The sequence below is a fragment of the Macrobrachium nipponense genome, chromosome 6, assembly GCF_015104395.2.
Source record: "Macrobrachium nipponense isolate FS-2020 chromosome 6, ASM1510439v2, whole genome shotgun sequence".
NCBI lineage: Eukaryota > Metazoa > Arthropoda > Malacostraca > Decapoda > Palaemonidae > Macrobrachium > Macrobrachium nipponense.
Genome location: NC_061108.1, coordinates 117785177 through 117802195, shown reverse-complemented (window position 1 = coordinate 117802195; position 17019 = coordinate 117785177). Strand labels below are relative to the sequence as shown.

The 17019-nt window shown below is 45.7% G+C and overlaps 1 protein-coding gene across 11 annotated transcripts in view; it reads left to right on the top strand.

The window, feature by feature from the left end:
* Positions 1-17019, top strand: part of LOC135216042 (lysosomal alpha-glucosidase-like) — a 152271-nt gene that overhangs the window by 115873 nt on the left and 19379 nt on the right. For all 11 annotated transcript variants that reach the window (XM_064250993.1, XM_064250990.1, XM_064250996.1 and 8 more), the window contains 3 exons: positions 5088-5221; positions 14610-14761; positions 15920-16068. In XM_064250993.1, coding sequence (XP_064107063.1) covers positions 5088-5221; positions 14610-14761; positions 15920-16068 — 435 coding nt within the window. The remainder of the gene's footprint in view (positions 1-5087; positions 5222-14609; positions 14762-15919; positions 16069-17019) is intronic.

The window sequence follows — 17019 nt, the reverse complement described above, 5'->3', positions numbered from 1 at the left end:
CCCTCAGGATCCCACCACGACGTCCTACGTACCAGGCACGGTTCTCGGACCGGCCAGGTCGTATGCACAAGTGGGCTGGAGGAGACCGAGAGGGGTCTGTCGCTGTTCCCCCCCTCGAGGGGCGGGGGGAGGGTCTCGGGAGATGCTCCTGTTCGAGGGACTGGATGGTCCTACTCCGCAGGACGCAGTAACTCCTGAGATCCAGAGGAACTTTGCCGAGGTAATTGCGCTGATTCGTCAGCACAACGACCTCGCGGAAGGATCGCCGCTCCCACCATCCGAGCCCACGTCCCGGCTCGAGTCGTTCTGGGGCCCGCCCGAAGAGGGAACCCAGACCGACGGTGGGTTTGCCGCGTTCCGAGCTTGCCGACTCAGTGCTGGACCAGGTAGAATCTCTTGTCTCCGGGCAAGACGGTCTCTCAAGTCTGGCAGGTCGAGCAAGCTGCTTCCACCTCCTCTGCTGCGACAGCGCGGCGTTTTTACGTGCCATCTGAGGACCCGATGCCGCCCAAACAGGTGAACCCGGAGTTAGCCAGGCTGACTCCGGGTGTGTCTCTGCAGCAGATCCTGTCCGAGAACCTATGGTTCTCGCAGCAAGAGGCACTCGGTCTGGTATCGACTGCCATGGCAGCTTTCCAGGCCGTCTCCTGGTTTAGATCTGTGGTCCCTCACAGTATCTAAGGTCGCAGCCAACTCCGGGGGAATTTCTCCCGAAGATGACTCGGCCTTTAGGAGACTTTGCCAGTCTGGGGGGGGGAAGAGCCATCTCCTTCCTTGCCCACCAGACGGAGAACCTGTGGGCCAACCTGGTTTCTCCGACGTAGGGACGCTGTCCTTACTCGGGTTTCCAGGGCGGCTGGGCGCGAAGCGGCATTGGGACTACGCAACGGACCTTTACGGAGTTCCACGTCTCTCTTCCCAGGAGAGATGGTGGACGCTGCGGTGGACAGACGGCGCACTGACGACAGTGACCGTCTGGTTCACCAGGCAGTCTCGAAGGCTTCTGGGCAGCCTCGGACTGCGGCCAAGCCAAAGAGCTCGGCTAGCGCTTCCTCGGTGGCTAAGGCGGTAGTCGCGTCGAAGCCCCGGGGAAAGACTCTGTCTTCTTCGACTTCTACAAAGGGGAGCCGTAACCAGCCCTCCTCCCAGCCCTCCTTCTCCCGAGGAGGCTCTGGGAAGAAGTCGAAGAAAAGAAAGGGGGAAACGCTAGGGACGGCGTTCCCCCTCACCTGCTGCCGGAAGTGTGGGGGGGTGCCTGGCCAGCCATTGGGCAACTTGCAGCGCTACGGCGCCGAGACCTGGATTGTAGATGTCCTTCGGGAGGGATATCTATTACCCTTCGAATCTCGGCCACCCCTCACCATCCCAACCCGGTCCAAACAGCAGTCGTACGTTCCAGGGTCATCGAAGGACGTAGCATTGAGACAGGAGATCAAGACCATGCTGAGCAAGAGAGCTGTAGAAATCGTCACGGATCAGTCACCGGGCTTTTACAGTCGACTCTTCCTGGTGGAAAAGTCTACGGGAGGCTGGCGCCCGGTGATAGATCCTTTCTCTCCTCTGAAACCGGTTTGTTCGCCAGACCCGGTTCACGATGGAGACGGCACGTTCCGTGCTCGACTCCATCAGGGAGAACGATTTCATGCTTTCAGTGGACTTGAAGGATGCGTATTTCCAAATACCCATTCATCAGTCCTCCAGAAAGTACCTCCGCTTCATCCTCGACGGGACGTGTACCAGTTCAGGGGCACTTTGCTTCGGTCTCTCAACCGCCCCACAGGTGTTCACGCGAGTGTTCACTCTGGTGTCTGCTTGGGCCCATTCGCACGGGATACGTCTGATGAGGTATCTCGACGATTGGTTAGTCCTGGCGAGCTCCCGCTCGCAGTTTGCTACAGGACAGGGATCGACTGCTCGAGTTCTGTCGCGATCTGGGGATCGTTGTGAACTTCGAAAAGTCCGATCTCGAGCCCAAGCAGAGGATGAAGTACCTGGGTATGCTGATCGACACGGTAGCAGGGCGAGTCTTCCCCGCAGACACTCGCGGATCAGCAGATTCAGGGAGGCAGCCAACCAGTTCCTGTCTCGGCAGGAACAGGTAGCTCAGCGATGGCAAGTCGTGATCGGACACCTGTCGTCACTCGAGAAGTTAGTCCCCTCACGGGCGTCTTCACCTGCGGTCTCTCCAGTGGAGACTAAAGGAGAGTTGGTCACAGGGCGACGGATCCCCCAAGCTTTCCAGTGTCACTGACACCGGAGGTGAGGCAGGACATAGCCTGGTGGCTGGACGACAGGAACCTCTTAAGAGGAGTGGCCTCTGCGCACTCCCCCCCCCGGGACATGCAGCTGTTCTCAGACGCATCGACCGAGGGATGGGGCGCACACCATGGAGGAGTTGCTGACTTCAGGAGTGTGGGACGAGAACGACAAGCACCTTCACATCAATGTACTGGAACTCAAGGCAGCGTTCCTCGCTCTCCAAGAGTTCCAGGACCGCTTGATGTGACACTCAGTGGTGTTGATGTGCGACAACACCACGGTTAGTGGCCTACGTCAAACAAACAGGGGCCTAGTGTCTCTCCCGTTGTACCAGTTGACTCGGCAGTGCACGAGTGGCGAGGCACACTCAATAGAGCTGTCGGCACGCTACATTCCAAGGAAGAGGAATGTAGTAGCAGACACGCTCAGCGTCGGGATCAGGTGATAGGAACCGAGTGGTCTCTACACCAGGACGTGGCGGAAAGGCTCTTCGACCTCGGGGGGCGACCAGTCGTGGATCTGTTTGCCACCCGGCACAACAGAAAGCTTCAGGTTTTCTTTTCTCAGCCGTGCCGGACCCATGGGCAGCTGCAGAGGACGCTCTTCAACACCCGTGGGACAACCTCTTCGTCTATGCCTTTCCCCCGTTCAGCCTGATTCGCAAGGTGATCAGTCGAGCACTGGTCACCCGAATCTCAGGATGATCCTGGTGGCTCCCAAATGGCCACAGGCCATTTGGTATCCGGACCTGCTGGCTCTTCTCGCAGGAGAAACCGAGAGAGATTCCCCCTTGGCACAACCTTCTCGCCCAGGCCACACGTCGAGCGGTACCACCGAGCAGTCCAGTCCCTACGACTTCACGGCTGGCTGTTATCCACCATCTCTTGCGAACGAGAGGCTTTTCTCGTAGCGCAGCAACAGAGATGGCTGGAAACGTCCGTCAGTCCTCTGCAGCTGCTGTACCAGGGGAAGTGGGCCGTCTTCTGTGGTTGGTGTCGTAGACGGGGTATATCTCCTCTCAGAGCCACTCTTCAGCAGCTAGCGGATTTCCTCGTGTTTCTTCGCCGAGAGAAGCTCCTCTCAGTCCCCACAGTCAAAGGATACAGAGCCGCCCTGGCTCTCGTCCTGAAACTGAGGGGATGGACATCTCGAACTCGTTCGAGATCTCCTTGCTTATGAGGAGCTTCGAAAGGTCTTGCCCACCCAGGGAACTCAGGCCCCCTGCGTGGGATGTGACTCTCGTCCTTAGGAGTTGACTCGAAACGCCGTTCGAGCCACTCCGAGAGTCGTCAGACAGGGATATGACCCTCAAGACCCTCTTCTTGCTGGCCCTGGCATCGGCGAAGAGAGTATGGGGAACTTCATGGTCTTTCCTATGATGTACGACACTCCAGGGGATGGGGATCTGTGACGCTGATTTCGTCCCGAACTTCGTGCGAAGACTCAGAAACCATCGGTCCCTGACGACAGGTTCGAGTCCTTCACGATTCCCTCCCTAATGGACTTCACCGATAATGATGCGGATGAGATGCTGCTTTGTCCTGTGAGGGCGCTACGGCGCTATCTGAAGAAAACTCGACACCTCAGGCCTGAGTGTCGACGCCTCTTCGTTAGCACCGGGGTAACCAAGAAAGAAGTATCCAAGAACACTCTTTCATTCTGGCTGCGTGAGCTCATCAGAGGGCGTATGAGGCTGATGGTAGTGACGACATCCATACGTCCCGTCCGAGAGCTCACGAAGTCAGAAGTATTGGCCCCTCGTTGGCGTTTTGTAAGAACTTCTCCGTGGCGCAGGTCCTGAAGGCAGGTGTCTGGTCTAACCAGACTACCTTTACGTCCTTCTACCTTCGGGATATTGCCCACAGGTCCTTGGATATTTTCCTTCCTTGGGACCCGTGGTGGCTGCTCAACAAGTTGTGTAGTTAACCCAGACCCTCGCAGGCTGAAAACAGCATCGAGTCCTGGTGTGACTGTGTGGATGGAATCTGTGAGTGAGTGAGTGACTGGCTCCCTCTTCCCATCTTTTCTCCCTCCTCCTCTACCTGTGGCAGAGGGCCACGGTCGTCATCTACGCTGGATGAGGACGAGATGCAGGTGAGCTATATGACAGAGCCCCATCCTATCCTTTTCACTAGGGATGGAGCAGAATATCCACCACTTCCTCTACAAGGGGGGGGAAGTGGATGCCTACAAGAGTCAAACCATGACTTTATATTTGCTCCTGTACAGGAACAAGTTCTTACATTGCTGGTACGAGAGATACGCTTGCCTCTCTCTTAGTGCTCGGTCCAGAGGTCTGACCATTGATCCTGCGGTGCACACCCCGATCAATCGGACAGAGGCTGGATCCCTCCCTCGCTCTTTCGACCAGGGAGACTTCCAAGGTTGGGCGAACACCAGTCTGTTCACAAAAGACTCAGATTCCTCCCACCAAGAAGTGAGTCTTCCTATTGTAAAAGGACCGAAGGTTTGTATGCCGTGTCGGAACAAATGACAATTTGTCCAAAATTGCATTTTTCCTAACTATACAAACCTGAGGTCCTTTTACACATAGTCCCACCTCATGCCACCCCTCACTCTGCAGTTTTTGCTTGGGCCAAAAGCAAAAGTGATTTGTTTACCCCCCAGTCGCGCGCGCGCACCTGTCGGACAAGCAGTTAACTACCGAACCCCTTGTTCGAAAGCTTACGACCTATCCAGCTGCCGCTAGTACCTTCCTATTGTAAAAGGACCTCAGGTTTGTATAGTTAGCAAAAATGCAATTTTGGACAAATTGTCATTTTTTGCATAATTAGATATCTCAGAATATCATTCACCTTCTTTCACAGGGCTCTACAAATCATACGGGGAAAGCGGCCTTTCATTATATCTCGCTCTTCATTTGCTGGACTTGGCCACTACAGTGGACACTGGACTGGCGACATCTGGTCAGACTGGTTTAACTTATGGCAGTCCATCTCAGGTGAATTAATATACAGTATTCTTTAGTAAATTTTTTGGGTAATGAACTTGGTAACAATAAAATATCAAACCAGAAACAATAACATATTGAAGTATTCTGTCCTATCTTCAAATTGGTCACACTTGTTTGACACATGATCCATGAACTGTATGTAGTGAATGCAGGTCAAGACTAACATTTAAACACACTTTATGTAAAAGCCCACACTTCAGCCAACAATGAATGTCAAGCTTTGGAAACAAATCAGTTAAGAAAATTTTTTTTAATCATTATTATTTGTGAACCATCCAAAAAAGCATTTTTAAAGAATTGCAGTTTTTTTATAGAATTTAAAATTCACTATACAAGTCAAACCCTTCAAGCCATCCCTATGACAGTCAAGTGTTTTGACACATTGGTCTAATTTAAGTATGTAGTAATAATTTATTATTATTATTATTATTATTATTATTATTATTATTATTATTATTATTATTATTATTATTATTATTTCTGGGTCGACCTGTGTTCGCTGGTGAAAAGGTCCTTCTTGCTACTTTTCTGATATAAATTGTTTCCAAATATACCAGAGAAAGATTCAGCATTGGTATGCAGAGGTTACTACCCTTGCGCGAGCACCCTAAGGGCGTCGTGTATAAAGTAAGTGCGTGTGAAAGTCACTATTCACAGGTCGTCTCCCATTTAGATTATTCCCTTGCCAAACACAATATGTGGGGTGCGCCGCAACAGCGGTTACCACCGCACCGTCCCGACGCACCCCGCCACCGCCCGATGCTGGCGCCATCTCACATCCTTCTTTTGGAAATTGTTTGTAAAACACGAGTTTTTTCATGTGTGTTTAAACCTAACAATTTAATTGGATTATTAAGTTGGCTGAAGCTGTTTTTTCACCGACATCAATGTTAAGTACCCCAATTTCTGTTTTCGATAAGAAATCTCAGAAAAAATGGTATTAGTTGTGCGTTTTCATGTTTAAAAGTTGAACACGTGACGTCGGCCAGTTTCAGCCTCTCGAGAGTGTACACAAAGCATTGTTGTCATTTGAGTTTCATTTTATAATTTTATATACAACTGCGGTGTCGCTCATAACATGCTAAATGACTTATACTAGATTCGGCATCAGGCTTCGACGCTTGGATTCACAGTTTTATTATATTAGAATAAATTTTAAGAAATATGATCGTACCATGTAATGGCGGCGATGTAAACAAAGCCGTCTCTAGTCATTTAGGTCTAGTCTAAGGAATATCTTCCGCGGGGGAAAGAGAGTTCCGTTACATCTAGTATAAAGATTGAATTAATGTTTACATATTCATGGTTATAGTAAATATAACAGAATATATTCTTTTATTAGTCGGTTGAAGTCCTTTAAGGCCCCTCTCTCTCTCTCTCTCTCTCTCTCTCTCGCTCGTCGATTCCTGCTTATTCTTATATAATTAATTATAAGTGTTTTATGGCTACACTAGCCTAGTACATCATTTATGCATGTTAGTTTAAGCTTATATTAGATAAACCAATATCTGAGAGTAAATTTTAGGCTAAATAAGGAATTTATAAATAATTCTAGAGCCAGAATTAGAGAAGCTGGAAGAAATTCCCCTTCTCGCTGTTGCCTTTTTATGTAAATAAAATCTATTTCATTAGCTGGCCTAGGCCAGTCTAATCAATTTATTATAGGCTATAATTCAGGTAGCCTATACTATGATGTTCTCTCAACTATAATGGTTTATCATCAAATTTTTAGACAAGGTAGTTGTAACTGTATGCCTAGACCGGTGTACCAAATGCATCATAGCTAGCCTTTGGACTATATATTTAAGGCACCCTTTTGTCTACATGAGTTTCAAGTGACCCTCAGTGTGGCCGTTAATGTTACCACTTAATGACCATCTAGTCCAGGGGACTATTTAGATAGTCTAATTGGTCAAAGGTATTTATATCTAAAAGTGATAACTTCAACATATTAGTCAGTAGACTATAGGCCTCGCTACTGGTGACAAGATCCTCATGATCGACAAGGGAGCCTCTAGTGATCGCATCTTGTGCCAGTCCTTAACGGACCACCATTTGCAATTTCACTCGGTTTATATCCCCTCCCCTCCTCTCCCGCCTCGGCCTGGGGAGATAGGGACAGGGTTTATAAATAATATTTTATAATAACATTGGTCTAGCGACTCCGCTACGGAGCTCCGTTGCTAAATATCCCTGGTGGTATAGAAAAGGAAAAATAATGGAATAATGGGGTTATTCCCCGTACTTCATTATGAGAGGTTAGTGTTAACCTCTTCCTTTCAAACTCCGGTGGTATTATAGTCAATTGGGAGTCACCCTCCCAATTGGGAGTCACCCTCCCCTTGACTATTATCTAGCTGAGGCATATGGTACCCGCTCTTGGTTCATACAATGATTACTCCGGTGGTTAACTCCGTCGGAGACATATCGCAACTCAGACACCTTGTCACTGTTGGCGGGGATTGTACCTCATACCAATACCCTGTTGCCTGCCGGGCCTCCGGTGGGCCTAGGGAAGAAAAAATAGAGCATTCTTGACCTTCTCAAATGAATGTTATGAGTTACAATGAGTACTGGGTTAACAGTGGTGGCTAGCTCCGGTGGGCCAACCCACGTTATTCCGGACTAGTTAAGGCGCATGTTCTTTACATTAAGCTTAGATAAGTATCTCCTAGGAGAAAAGTACTTATTGAGTATATTATATTGCAGAAAGCCCGCTGTACCTTCCAAGGCTGTTCAGCCTACTTCTGTGATTCGGTAGGCCATGACGTCTGCCGGTCGCACGCTCACGGTGCCATCTCCTTTGTGGCGGAGGAGGGCCAGACCCTTTACATAGTTTGGTTCCCGGAGTCTTGCTCGTTGTGTTTCGAGCAAGTCTCGATCTTTGTGAATAGAAGGTAAGCATGGTAGCTATGCTACGTATGCATGCTTTCTGAGTATAGTTTTCAATAAATATGGATATAAGGCTTATTTTAAGTTATTTAATTTAAGTTTAGCAATAAGGTTCAGAACATTTCCTCATTCCAGACGGAGGAGGAACGCCTAAAAATGGTAAAGGCTAACTTGAGGCAGTGGGTCTCCGGCTTCGGGTGGAATGCCCCGCAACCCTGCCCCTACGTGCTGGATGCCAAGATGGGAGCCCTCTTATTTCCTGGCTCTCCTTCGGCATCCATAGACAATGATCTGGCCGGTCCTATCATGGAAGCCATCCGGTCCGCCATAGCCCCGCCTCCGGAGGATCAGCAGCTGTCGGGAGAAGTCGCCGCTCTGGACATCTATCGGGAGCCGATGGATGAACAGTTAAGTGGCGAAGAGATCTTGACAGCCATTTTTGGTTCTCCTACTCCCTCTACTTCTTCTTCATTTATAGGCTTTGACAAGTCTATTACTTCACCTTGGGAAGGATCAAAATCGGTCCGTCCCAAGGTTAAAATGTTGAAAGCATCGAAGCCTCTAACAAAAGCTTCTACTCCAGCTTCGCCAGCAGCGACGTTGTTGTCACTGGCCCCTAGTGCCATACGACATTGACTTGACTCGTCGCTTGCTGCAAAGGCTCCTCATGCCTCTAAAGGACAGAGGAGTAAGTTTCGCAAAAGAAACAAGGCGGCGGAGCTGGAGTATCAACAAGACGTTCTGGTGGACAAAATTTTGTCCCGGGTCAGAGACGCAGTGGATGAGAGACTGGAGCAGAAAATACATTCTCTGTCTCCGGCTCCCGCTCCGGACACCCAGACGGTGTCGGCAATCATAGCGGAGCAATTAAGGACTTTAAGGGATATGATCCAAGGCCTGCTCCACTCCGGCTCTCCGTCAGTTCCGGATGCCTCGAAACTGCCTTTGTTCGATAACAACAACCTGTGGCGGTGTGCCCTCCACTGTCCTTATTTGGATGGCACACTAACAATTGAAGGATTGGGTACTCGTCCCTTGTCAGATCTGGAGTTCTACCCTCCAGATCTTACGTTCCCCTTCAACGGGTTCGTCTGTCTAAAGGAAACGCCCTCATTAGAATGGTTAATGTTCTGAAAGAAACTGTTATTTTCTCAAAGGAACAAGCCCAAGCTGTCTGGGCCCGTACCTTGGCGGACTGGGGTGGTGTCAACACAAAGTTGACGCCATATAAGGGGTCGTATACAATATTCACAGCACCCCAAGAAATCCCTTCTCCTTTTACGGACAAGATCGAGGAGTTAACACTCCAAGCGGCACAAGAAGATCTCCCTATGCCACTCCTCAGGGAGACGGATGCGACCTCCCTCCTCATTCCGGCTACAAGAGAATTCTGAAATGACGCTCCTTCGACCTTTACAGTCGGGAAACTGGATCCCGACTGTGCTTCGACTCTGTTTTCGGACAAACTCCCGAGATTGCCCGAGAAACTGCTAAAGGCAGAGTTCGAAGCTAGATCTAGGTTGGCCAGATCCATCAACGCAGTCACGTCACTGGAGTTGGTGGCTTCTATTTATGGGGAAGAGCAACTATTCAAGGTCTTGACGAAAAGTATGCTGCAAACTTTTCAGTCAGAAGGACTTGCAGGAAGTATGTGTTGGCAGAAGCATCCATTAGGCACAAACCTGATAGGTTGCTTAAAGCTTCATTCTGGGGAAAGAATCTCTTTCCACAGGATGAAATAGACAAGGTGCTACAAGAGGCTGCTAGGACAAACCAGAGCCTCAGAGTCCGTTGGGGACTGATCTCCAAACGTAAACTTGAACCAACGGCTTTAACGGCTAAACACCAAAAGCCTAAAAAGAAGCAAAAGTACTTTAACCCGTATAAGGCTTCCACAAGCCAACAGCACCAGCAGTCTATCCCTATGACTCAGGCGTCGAAACCCTCGACGTCTAAAGCGCCTCAGCCACAGCAATTCATGCTGGTACCTGCCCCACAAGGAGCACCATTCGTAGTTACAGCGGCTTGGATGTCCTCTCCAGTATTTAACCCGACTTATGAGTCAGCCGGAACGTTTCATGGATACACGAAACAATCGGGCGGAGCAAGGGGAAGAGGTCAACCCCGCCAGGGGAGTGGACCCAGAGGCAGAGGTGCAAGGGGAGGCAGATTTAAGCCAACACATAATCAGTGAGACGGACCGGGTAGGAGGGAAACTATACCGGTTCCGAGATCAGTGGACCTCCAGTCCTTGGGCATACAGCATTGTATCCAAAGGACTGGGTTGTAAGTGGATAAAGGGGTCTCCTTCTCCACAGGTGAATTTCTATCAGACACCAACACAAGATCTGAAGGAATACACCAAAGATCTTCACAAAAGGCAATCAAGAGAGTCAAAAGCCTGAAGTTCCAAGGGCGTCTGTTTACAGTCCCGAAGAGGAATTCTTCCAAGATGAGAGTAATTCTGGATCTGTCCAAACTCGATTTTTATATTCATTGCGACAAGTTCAAAATACTGACTGTCTCTCAGGGTGCGACCGTATTCCCCGTGGGGGCCGTCACCACCTCTATAGATCTTACAGACGCCTACTATCATGTGCGATAGCAAGAAACTTCTCTCCGTACCTAGGCTTCCGCCTAGGCACAAATCCTACGCGTTCAAAGTGATGCCCTTCGGCCTCAACATTGCACCCAGGATATTTACAAAACTAGGAGAGTCAGTAGTGCAAGGACTCAGGAACCAAGGATTTGTGCTGGTTGCCTACCTAGACGATTGGCTCATTTGGGTCAAACTCGGTTAGAAGAATGTCCGCAAGGCGCAGCTCCAAAGTAATTTTGGTTTCTACAAAGCTTAGGATTTCAGATAAATCTAAAGAAATCCCGACTACAACCAGCATCCCAGTTCATTTGGCCGGGCATTCATTGGGACCTACAGTTCCACAAAACTATCACTTCCTTCCAAAAAGAGAAAGGAGATAGCTTTGTCTACAAGGCATTCATAAGGAACAAAAAACATATCAAGAAGATCTTTAGAAAGAATCTTAGGCTTGCTCCAATTTGCCTCAGTAACAGACATCCTGTTAAAAGCCAAACTCAAAGACATCAATCGAGTCTGGAAAAAGAGAGCCAAAATGTTTTTAAGAGACAAAGTCTCAAAGATTCCTCCTGTTCTGTTAAAGAGACTTCTTCCGTGGACGAAGGTTAAGAATCTCGCCAAAGCAGTCCCCATGCAACTTCCACAAGTGACGATCCACACAGATACGTCACTCAGTGGATGTGGGGGTTACTCCCAACACCAAAATTCCAGGGGGCTTGGTCCCCTGGAGTGAAGAGATTCCATATATGTTGGAAGCGATGGCAGTGCTCTTGACCCTGAAACACCTGTTCCCTCACAAGGGACGGCATGTGAAGATAGTCTCGGACAACACACCAGTTGTCCACTGTATAAACAGAGGGGGATCCAAATCACCAGATTTGAATCATGTTCTAGTGTCAAATTTTTTCCCTGGTAGCAAAAAGAAATTGGCTCCTGTCAGCAACTCATCTGGCTGAAGTCAGAAATGTAATAGCGGACGCTTTATCTCGGATCAAACCAGTAGAATCGGAATGGTCCCTAGACATGAATTCGTTTCGGTGGATCTCCAGTCTGGTTCCAGGACCCAGGTAGACTTGTTTGCGACAAGCACCAATCACAAACTCCCAGGCTATATAGCCCCCAACCTGGACCCTCAGGCTTATGCCATAGACGCACTAGCCCTGAACTGGAACCTCTGGAAGAAGATTTTATCTGTTCCCTCTAGTAAATCTTCTGATGAGGGTTTTACACAAGCTACGCACCTTCAATGCACATGTAGCCCTAGTAGCACCCTACTGGCCCAAAAGCAACTGGTTTCCGCTCCTGCTAGAGTTGAAACTTTGTCCCAAACGGATCCCACACCTAAAATTGACACAAGTGGTTCAAACACACACTGTGTTCAATTCCTCAATAAATGCTATAAACCCTATCTTTGTGGACTTCATGAAATTTGCAGCTCACAAAGAAGCAGATATCGATCCGGACAATGTCATGTTTATAGAATCAGACAAAAGGGACTCAACGCTTAGGCAATATGATTCGGCAGTTAAGAAACTAGCGGACTTCTTGAAGAATTCAGATATTCTTCAAATGACCCCTAATTTGGCCATTTCATTCTTTAGAACTCTGTTTGAAAGTGGCCTAACCGCTAGCACTATCACAATGATTAAATCAGCCTTGAGAAAAAAATTTCCAGGTCGGATTTAGCATAAATCTAGCAGATTCTTATTTCCCGTCCATTCCAAAAGCTTGTGCACGACTTAGACCTACTGCTCGTCCACACAAATGTCTCTTGGTTTCTAAACGATGTTTTGAAACTAGCCTCGGACACTAATAACGAATCTTGCTTATATATTTCTCTGTTGAGGAAAACCTTGTTTCTTACAGCCATGGCCTCAGGTGCCAGAATTTCAGAATTAGTAGCTCTCTCTCGTAATCCTGAGATTATAGATTTCCTCCCGTCAGGTGAAGTACTGCTCTCTCCGGACAGAAGCTTTCTAGCTAAAAACAAAGACCCTCAAATAGATGGTCTCCTTGGAAGATAATACTGTTACCCTAGGATACATCTTTGTGTCCTGTGGTAACTCTTAAATCATTCCTAGCTAGGTCTCCTTCGAAGACTTCTGGTCCATTATTTTATTAGAGTACAAGGCGGTACTATCTCCATTCAAAGTATTAGACAGCAAATACTATACTTCATGAAGCAGCCTAACCCGAAATCTTTTCCACATGCTCATGACATTCGAGCTGTAGCCACATCAATAAATTACTTTCAGAACATGAATTTTGATGATCTCAAGAAGTATACGGGTTGGAAATCTTCTCGGGTCTTTAAACGTCACTATCTGAAGAACTCAAGCCTTGAAATTTTCTACGATAGCACGGCGGGGAGGTTATAATCTCCAGAGTAGTTATCCTCTTCATTTTATTTTGTCCCACTCTTAATTCTTTATCCCTTCTACCTGCCACTCTTGCCACGATGCCTCTCACCTAGGTGGGCCAGACAAAGCCATCCAGAGTATAACGTTCCCCTTTAAAGAATGTCAACGGCCTTAGGATTTTCTCAATCCTATTTACATATGTGTAAATACTTGTATATAACTATAATCTCTACATTCATTAATGTAATATCTAAGCTAAGCCATAGTATTAATAACTAGTATTAAGTTTAGTTTTAAGTTTATATATCATTAGTTAACTTAGTAAATGCACTTCAGTTAACTAGAATTTTATTCTATCCTTTACTAGTATTGAGATTCATAAGGCTTGGAAGGCATTCTCTTGTACATTTTCACCGGCGAACACAGGTCGACCCAGAAAAGGGATTTTGACGTAGGAAAGGAAAAATCTATTTCTGGGGAGAGACCTGTGTCGCCCGGTGAACCCTAACCCTACGTTCCCGTCCCTTCCTTTCCAAGCCAAAAATTATAATCCAAATAAAGAAGGCTGTCAGATGGCGCCAGCATCGGGCGGTGGCGGGGTGCGTCGGGACGGTGCGGTGGTAACCGCTGTTGCGGCGCACCCCACATATCGTGTTTGGCAAGGGAATAATCTAAATGGGAGACGACCTGTGAATAGTGACTTTCACACGCCCTTACTTTATACACGACGCCCTTAGGGTGCTTGCGCGAGGATAGTAACCTCTGCATACCAATGCTGAATCTTTCCGTGGTATATTTGGAAACAATTTATATCAGAAAAGTAGCAAGAAGGACCTTTTCACCAGGCGACACAGGTCCCTCCCCAGAAATAGATTTTTCCTACGTCAAAATCCCTTTATTATTATTATTATTATTGTTCCCTCATTGCACCACATCCACTTGAAATTTTCTTCCTCCTGGTTTCACCAGTGACTTAAGGACAAATCCTATAACAGCCTATGTATGTCTTAAAGTATGTAATTTCCCTATACAGTACTATAAAGTAATTCAATTTAAAATAATGGTGGTGTTGAAAATTATGGAATTTACAAAAAATACGATTAACAAATACTATTGGAAACAAATAAAATTGAGGTTTATAATATGAAGAAATATACCCAGCTTCTGGAAGATGAAAAGTAATTGAAATTAAAGCAAACAGAAACTTGGTAAAAATTTGTAATCAAAGAAAATCAGAAATACTGGCCTTGATATTTTTCCATGTGAACTTGGCATTTGAAAGGTCTCTGCCTGAGAGAATGTAGGTCATGTACTTGACAGGTGAATGACAAAGAAGAAATTATCAATAAATCATCTTATAGCAGTTGGGTAGGGAAACAAAATGTCAAAGGCATGTGGTTTTAGTTACAACATATTGATTTCTGTTAACAGGGCATCAGACTGAATGATTTAAATTAATTACACATACCATCTCTTTCTCATTGTTGTCTGATTTCTTCTTTTTAATGAATACATCTATTTTGTATAGGTATTCTCAACTTCAACATGTTTGGAATTCCAATGGTTGGTGCAGACATTTGTGGTTTCAATGGCAATGCAACAGCCAGCCTCTGTTTGCGCTGGATGCAGCTGGGAGCGTTTTACCCTTTCTCGAGAAATCACAATACAGACACTGCTTATGTGAGTATCTAGTAAGGTTTTACCTTTCATATTTAGTAAGTTTTCTTTAAAATCAACAGTTAAGATTTATATGAGTGCATTGTATGTATTTGTTCTCCACATCTGGAAGGCACAGACTCAAAGTAGTATATTTGAACATAAGTACATTTTCATGAGTATTCTAAACCTTGCATCCAGGTGTATGTGTATGCCTGGAAGTCACAGAAGGGAAAAAATCTATGACAGTTGATTTAAGGTAGAACAGCTAGATGTGTTGCCACTGAGTGAGACAAAAATGAAAGGGCAGTGTGTGCAGGTAAGGGGAGGACAGAGTGATTGTGTCTGTGGTAACTTAAAGGTGTTGAAATAGGGAAAGGGTAGTGCTTTAGTATAAGGAAGATCTGTGTAGCAGAAAAAGTTGACAGTTAATTTATATATGTAGTCCAAGAATAGAAAAATTAGTTAAAAGTGAATTTTTGGCATATAGTCTGTTTCACTGCCTGACTTGGTTTGGATAATGAAAGGTCAAGTGACCAAAAGGTACATAAGTTTTGGGTGTAGAGTACCTGGAGTAAATGAGAATAGCTGGAAATACATTGTTTCTAAACAAGAATATATAAGTATTCTTGGGAAAGAGAAAATGATGACAAAATTAGTTTGCCAGATTATGTGTGCATATAGAATAGATGGAAGAGTTTTTATGAGATGCAGTCACATGACAAGATATCATGCAAAGCCACACCGGAAGAAGGATATGGTAGTCAAGAATAAAATGATAGAGAAATGGAACTATTAAAATAGAGAGGTGAGAAGATGAATCAGGGAAAATAAAAAGTAATTCTGTTATGAAGTAAATGGCAAAAGAACAGTTAATGAATTGATGGTTCTTATTAAAAAAAAACTCAAATGGAGAGATACTGCCTGAAGTGAAGGCAGACCTATGGCAGTGGAAAAAGTACCATTTAGAAATATCTTTAATGTGGAAGCTTATTTGCATTTAACAGTCACACCTCCCTTCCTTCAAGAAGAGTTAACCTATCTTTGTAATCTCTTTATACATTCCCACCTTGGTTTCCACAGCCAATTCAAGTTTTGTTCGTCTTCAGCACTCACCATATATTGACTTAAACATAAACATATTTTTAACCTTCCTATAATTACGTACTGTACTAACTTCAGGACCAGGATCCTGTAGCCTTGGGTCAAGATGTTGTGGAAGCATCACGCAAAGCACTGGAAATACGGTACCACCTTCTGCCCTATCTGTATTCTCTCTTCTTCAACGCTCATCTTACAGGGGAGCCTGTGGCCAGACCTCTGTTTTTCCAGTATGTATTAAAGTGTTGCTTTTGTTTCTGCTGCATTGTGTTCATGCATTACTTTGCATAGTTCCAAGACTTATATTTATCATAATGCATTGTTCAGCATTTGGGAAATGAAAAACTGTTCCCTAGTATTTGCTATCCCTCAGTTTAAGAGAACCAAACTTTTTTTTATTATTAGTAATAATTAAATCACTTGCTATCTTCTGTTGTTCACATAATGCCATTTATTTTTAATATAATGATACCACTTGCAGAAGTGTTTAGTGATTTAATATTTATGGAATCTTTACTAATACTGCATAGAATGCAGTTGTGGAGACAAATTAAGTACGTAGTAATGCTTTGGATCTAATTTTATGTACTGTTCTGTATTTGTTACTTAAATTAAATCCTAGTTGCATAGGGAAATCATCTGTCGTCCTCTGGTACTGGATATTGGAGCTCAGTGAACTTATTCCAGGTATCTTTCTCTTTTTCATCTATTCAAAGTGTAGCCTGTTGATGCTATTATGAGTTTGGACTTGAATATGTAGGCATATAATTACACTAGAGATGCATTACTTTAATTTGGGAGAGATGCCAAAGATGTGTAGTTGGATAGTACCTGTTCTTTTATACTGATCATACACACGGCCTTTTGTTGAATTCTAGGTAATGAAATGTTTTGCTAAACTCTGGTTAAGCCTCTCGTGATCTGATGACGTGTAACGCGTCAATAAAGTTTTTTTCGTAAGTGCACAGATGACCTCCCGGGCGCATCAAATGTAAGTTATTTTTGGGAAAAATTCATGAAAAAAAGAAACATGTCAATCATAGAAAACATAGTTGGCGCCATTGGGGCGACAGATGATGAATCTCGAAGATAACGCAAACCTGATGCCAGTACTAGATTACTTAGCTTCAATACAAAACGTCAATATAAGTACATAGGTTGGAAAATCTAAAAATTGTACT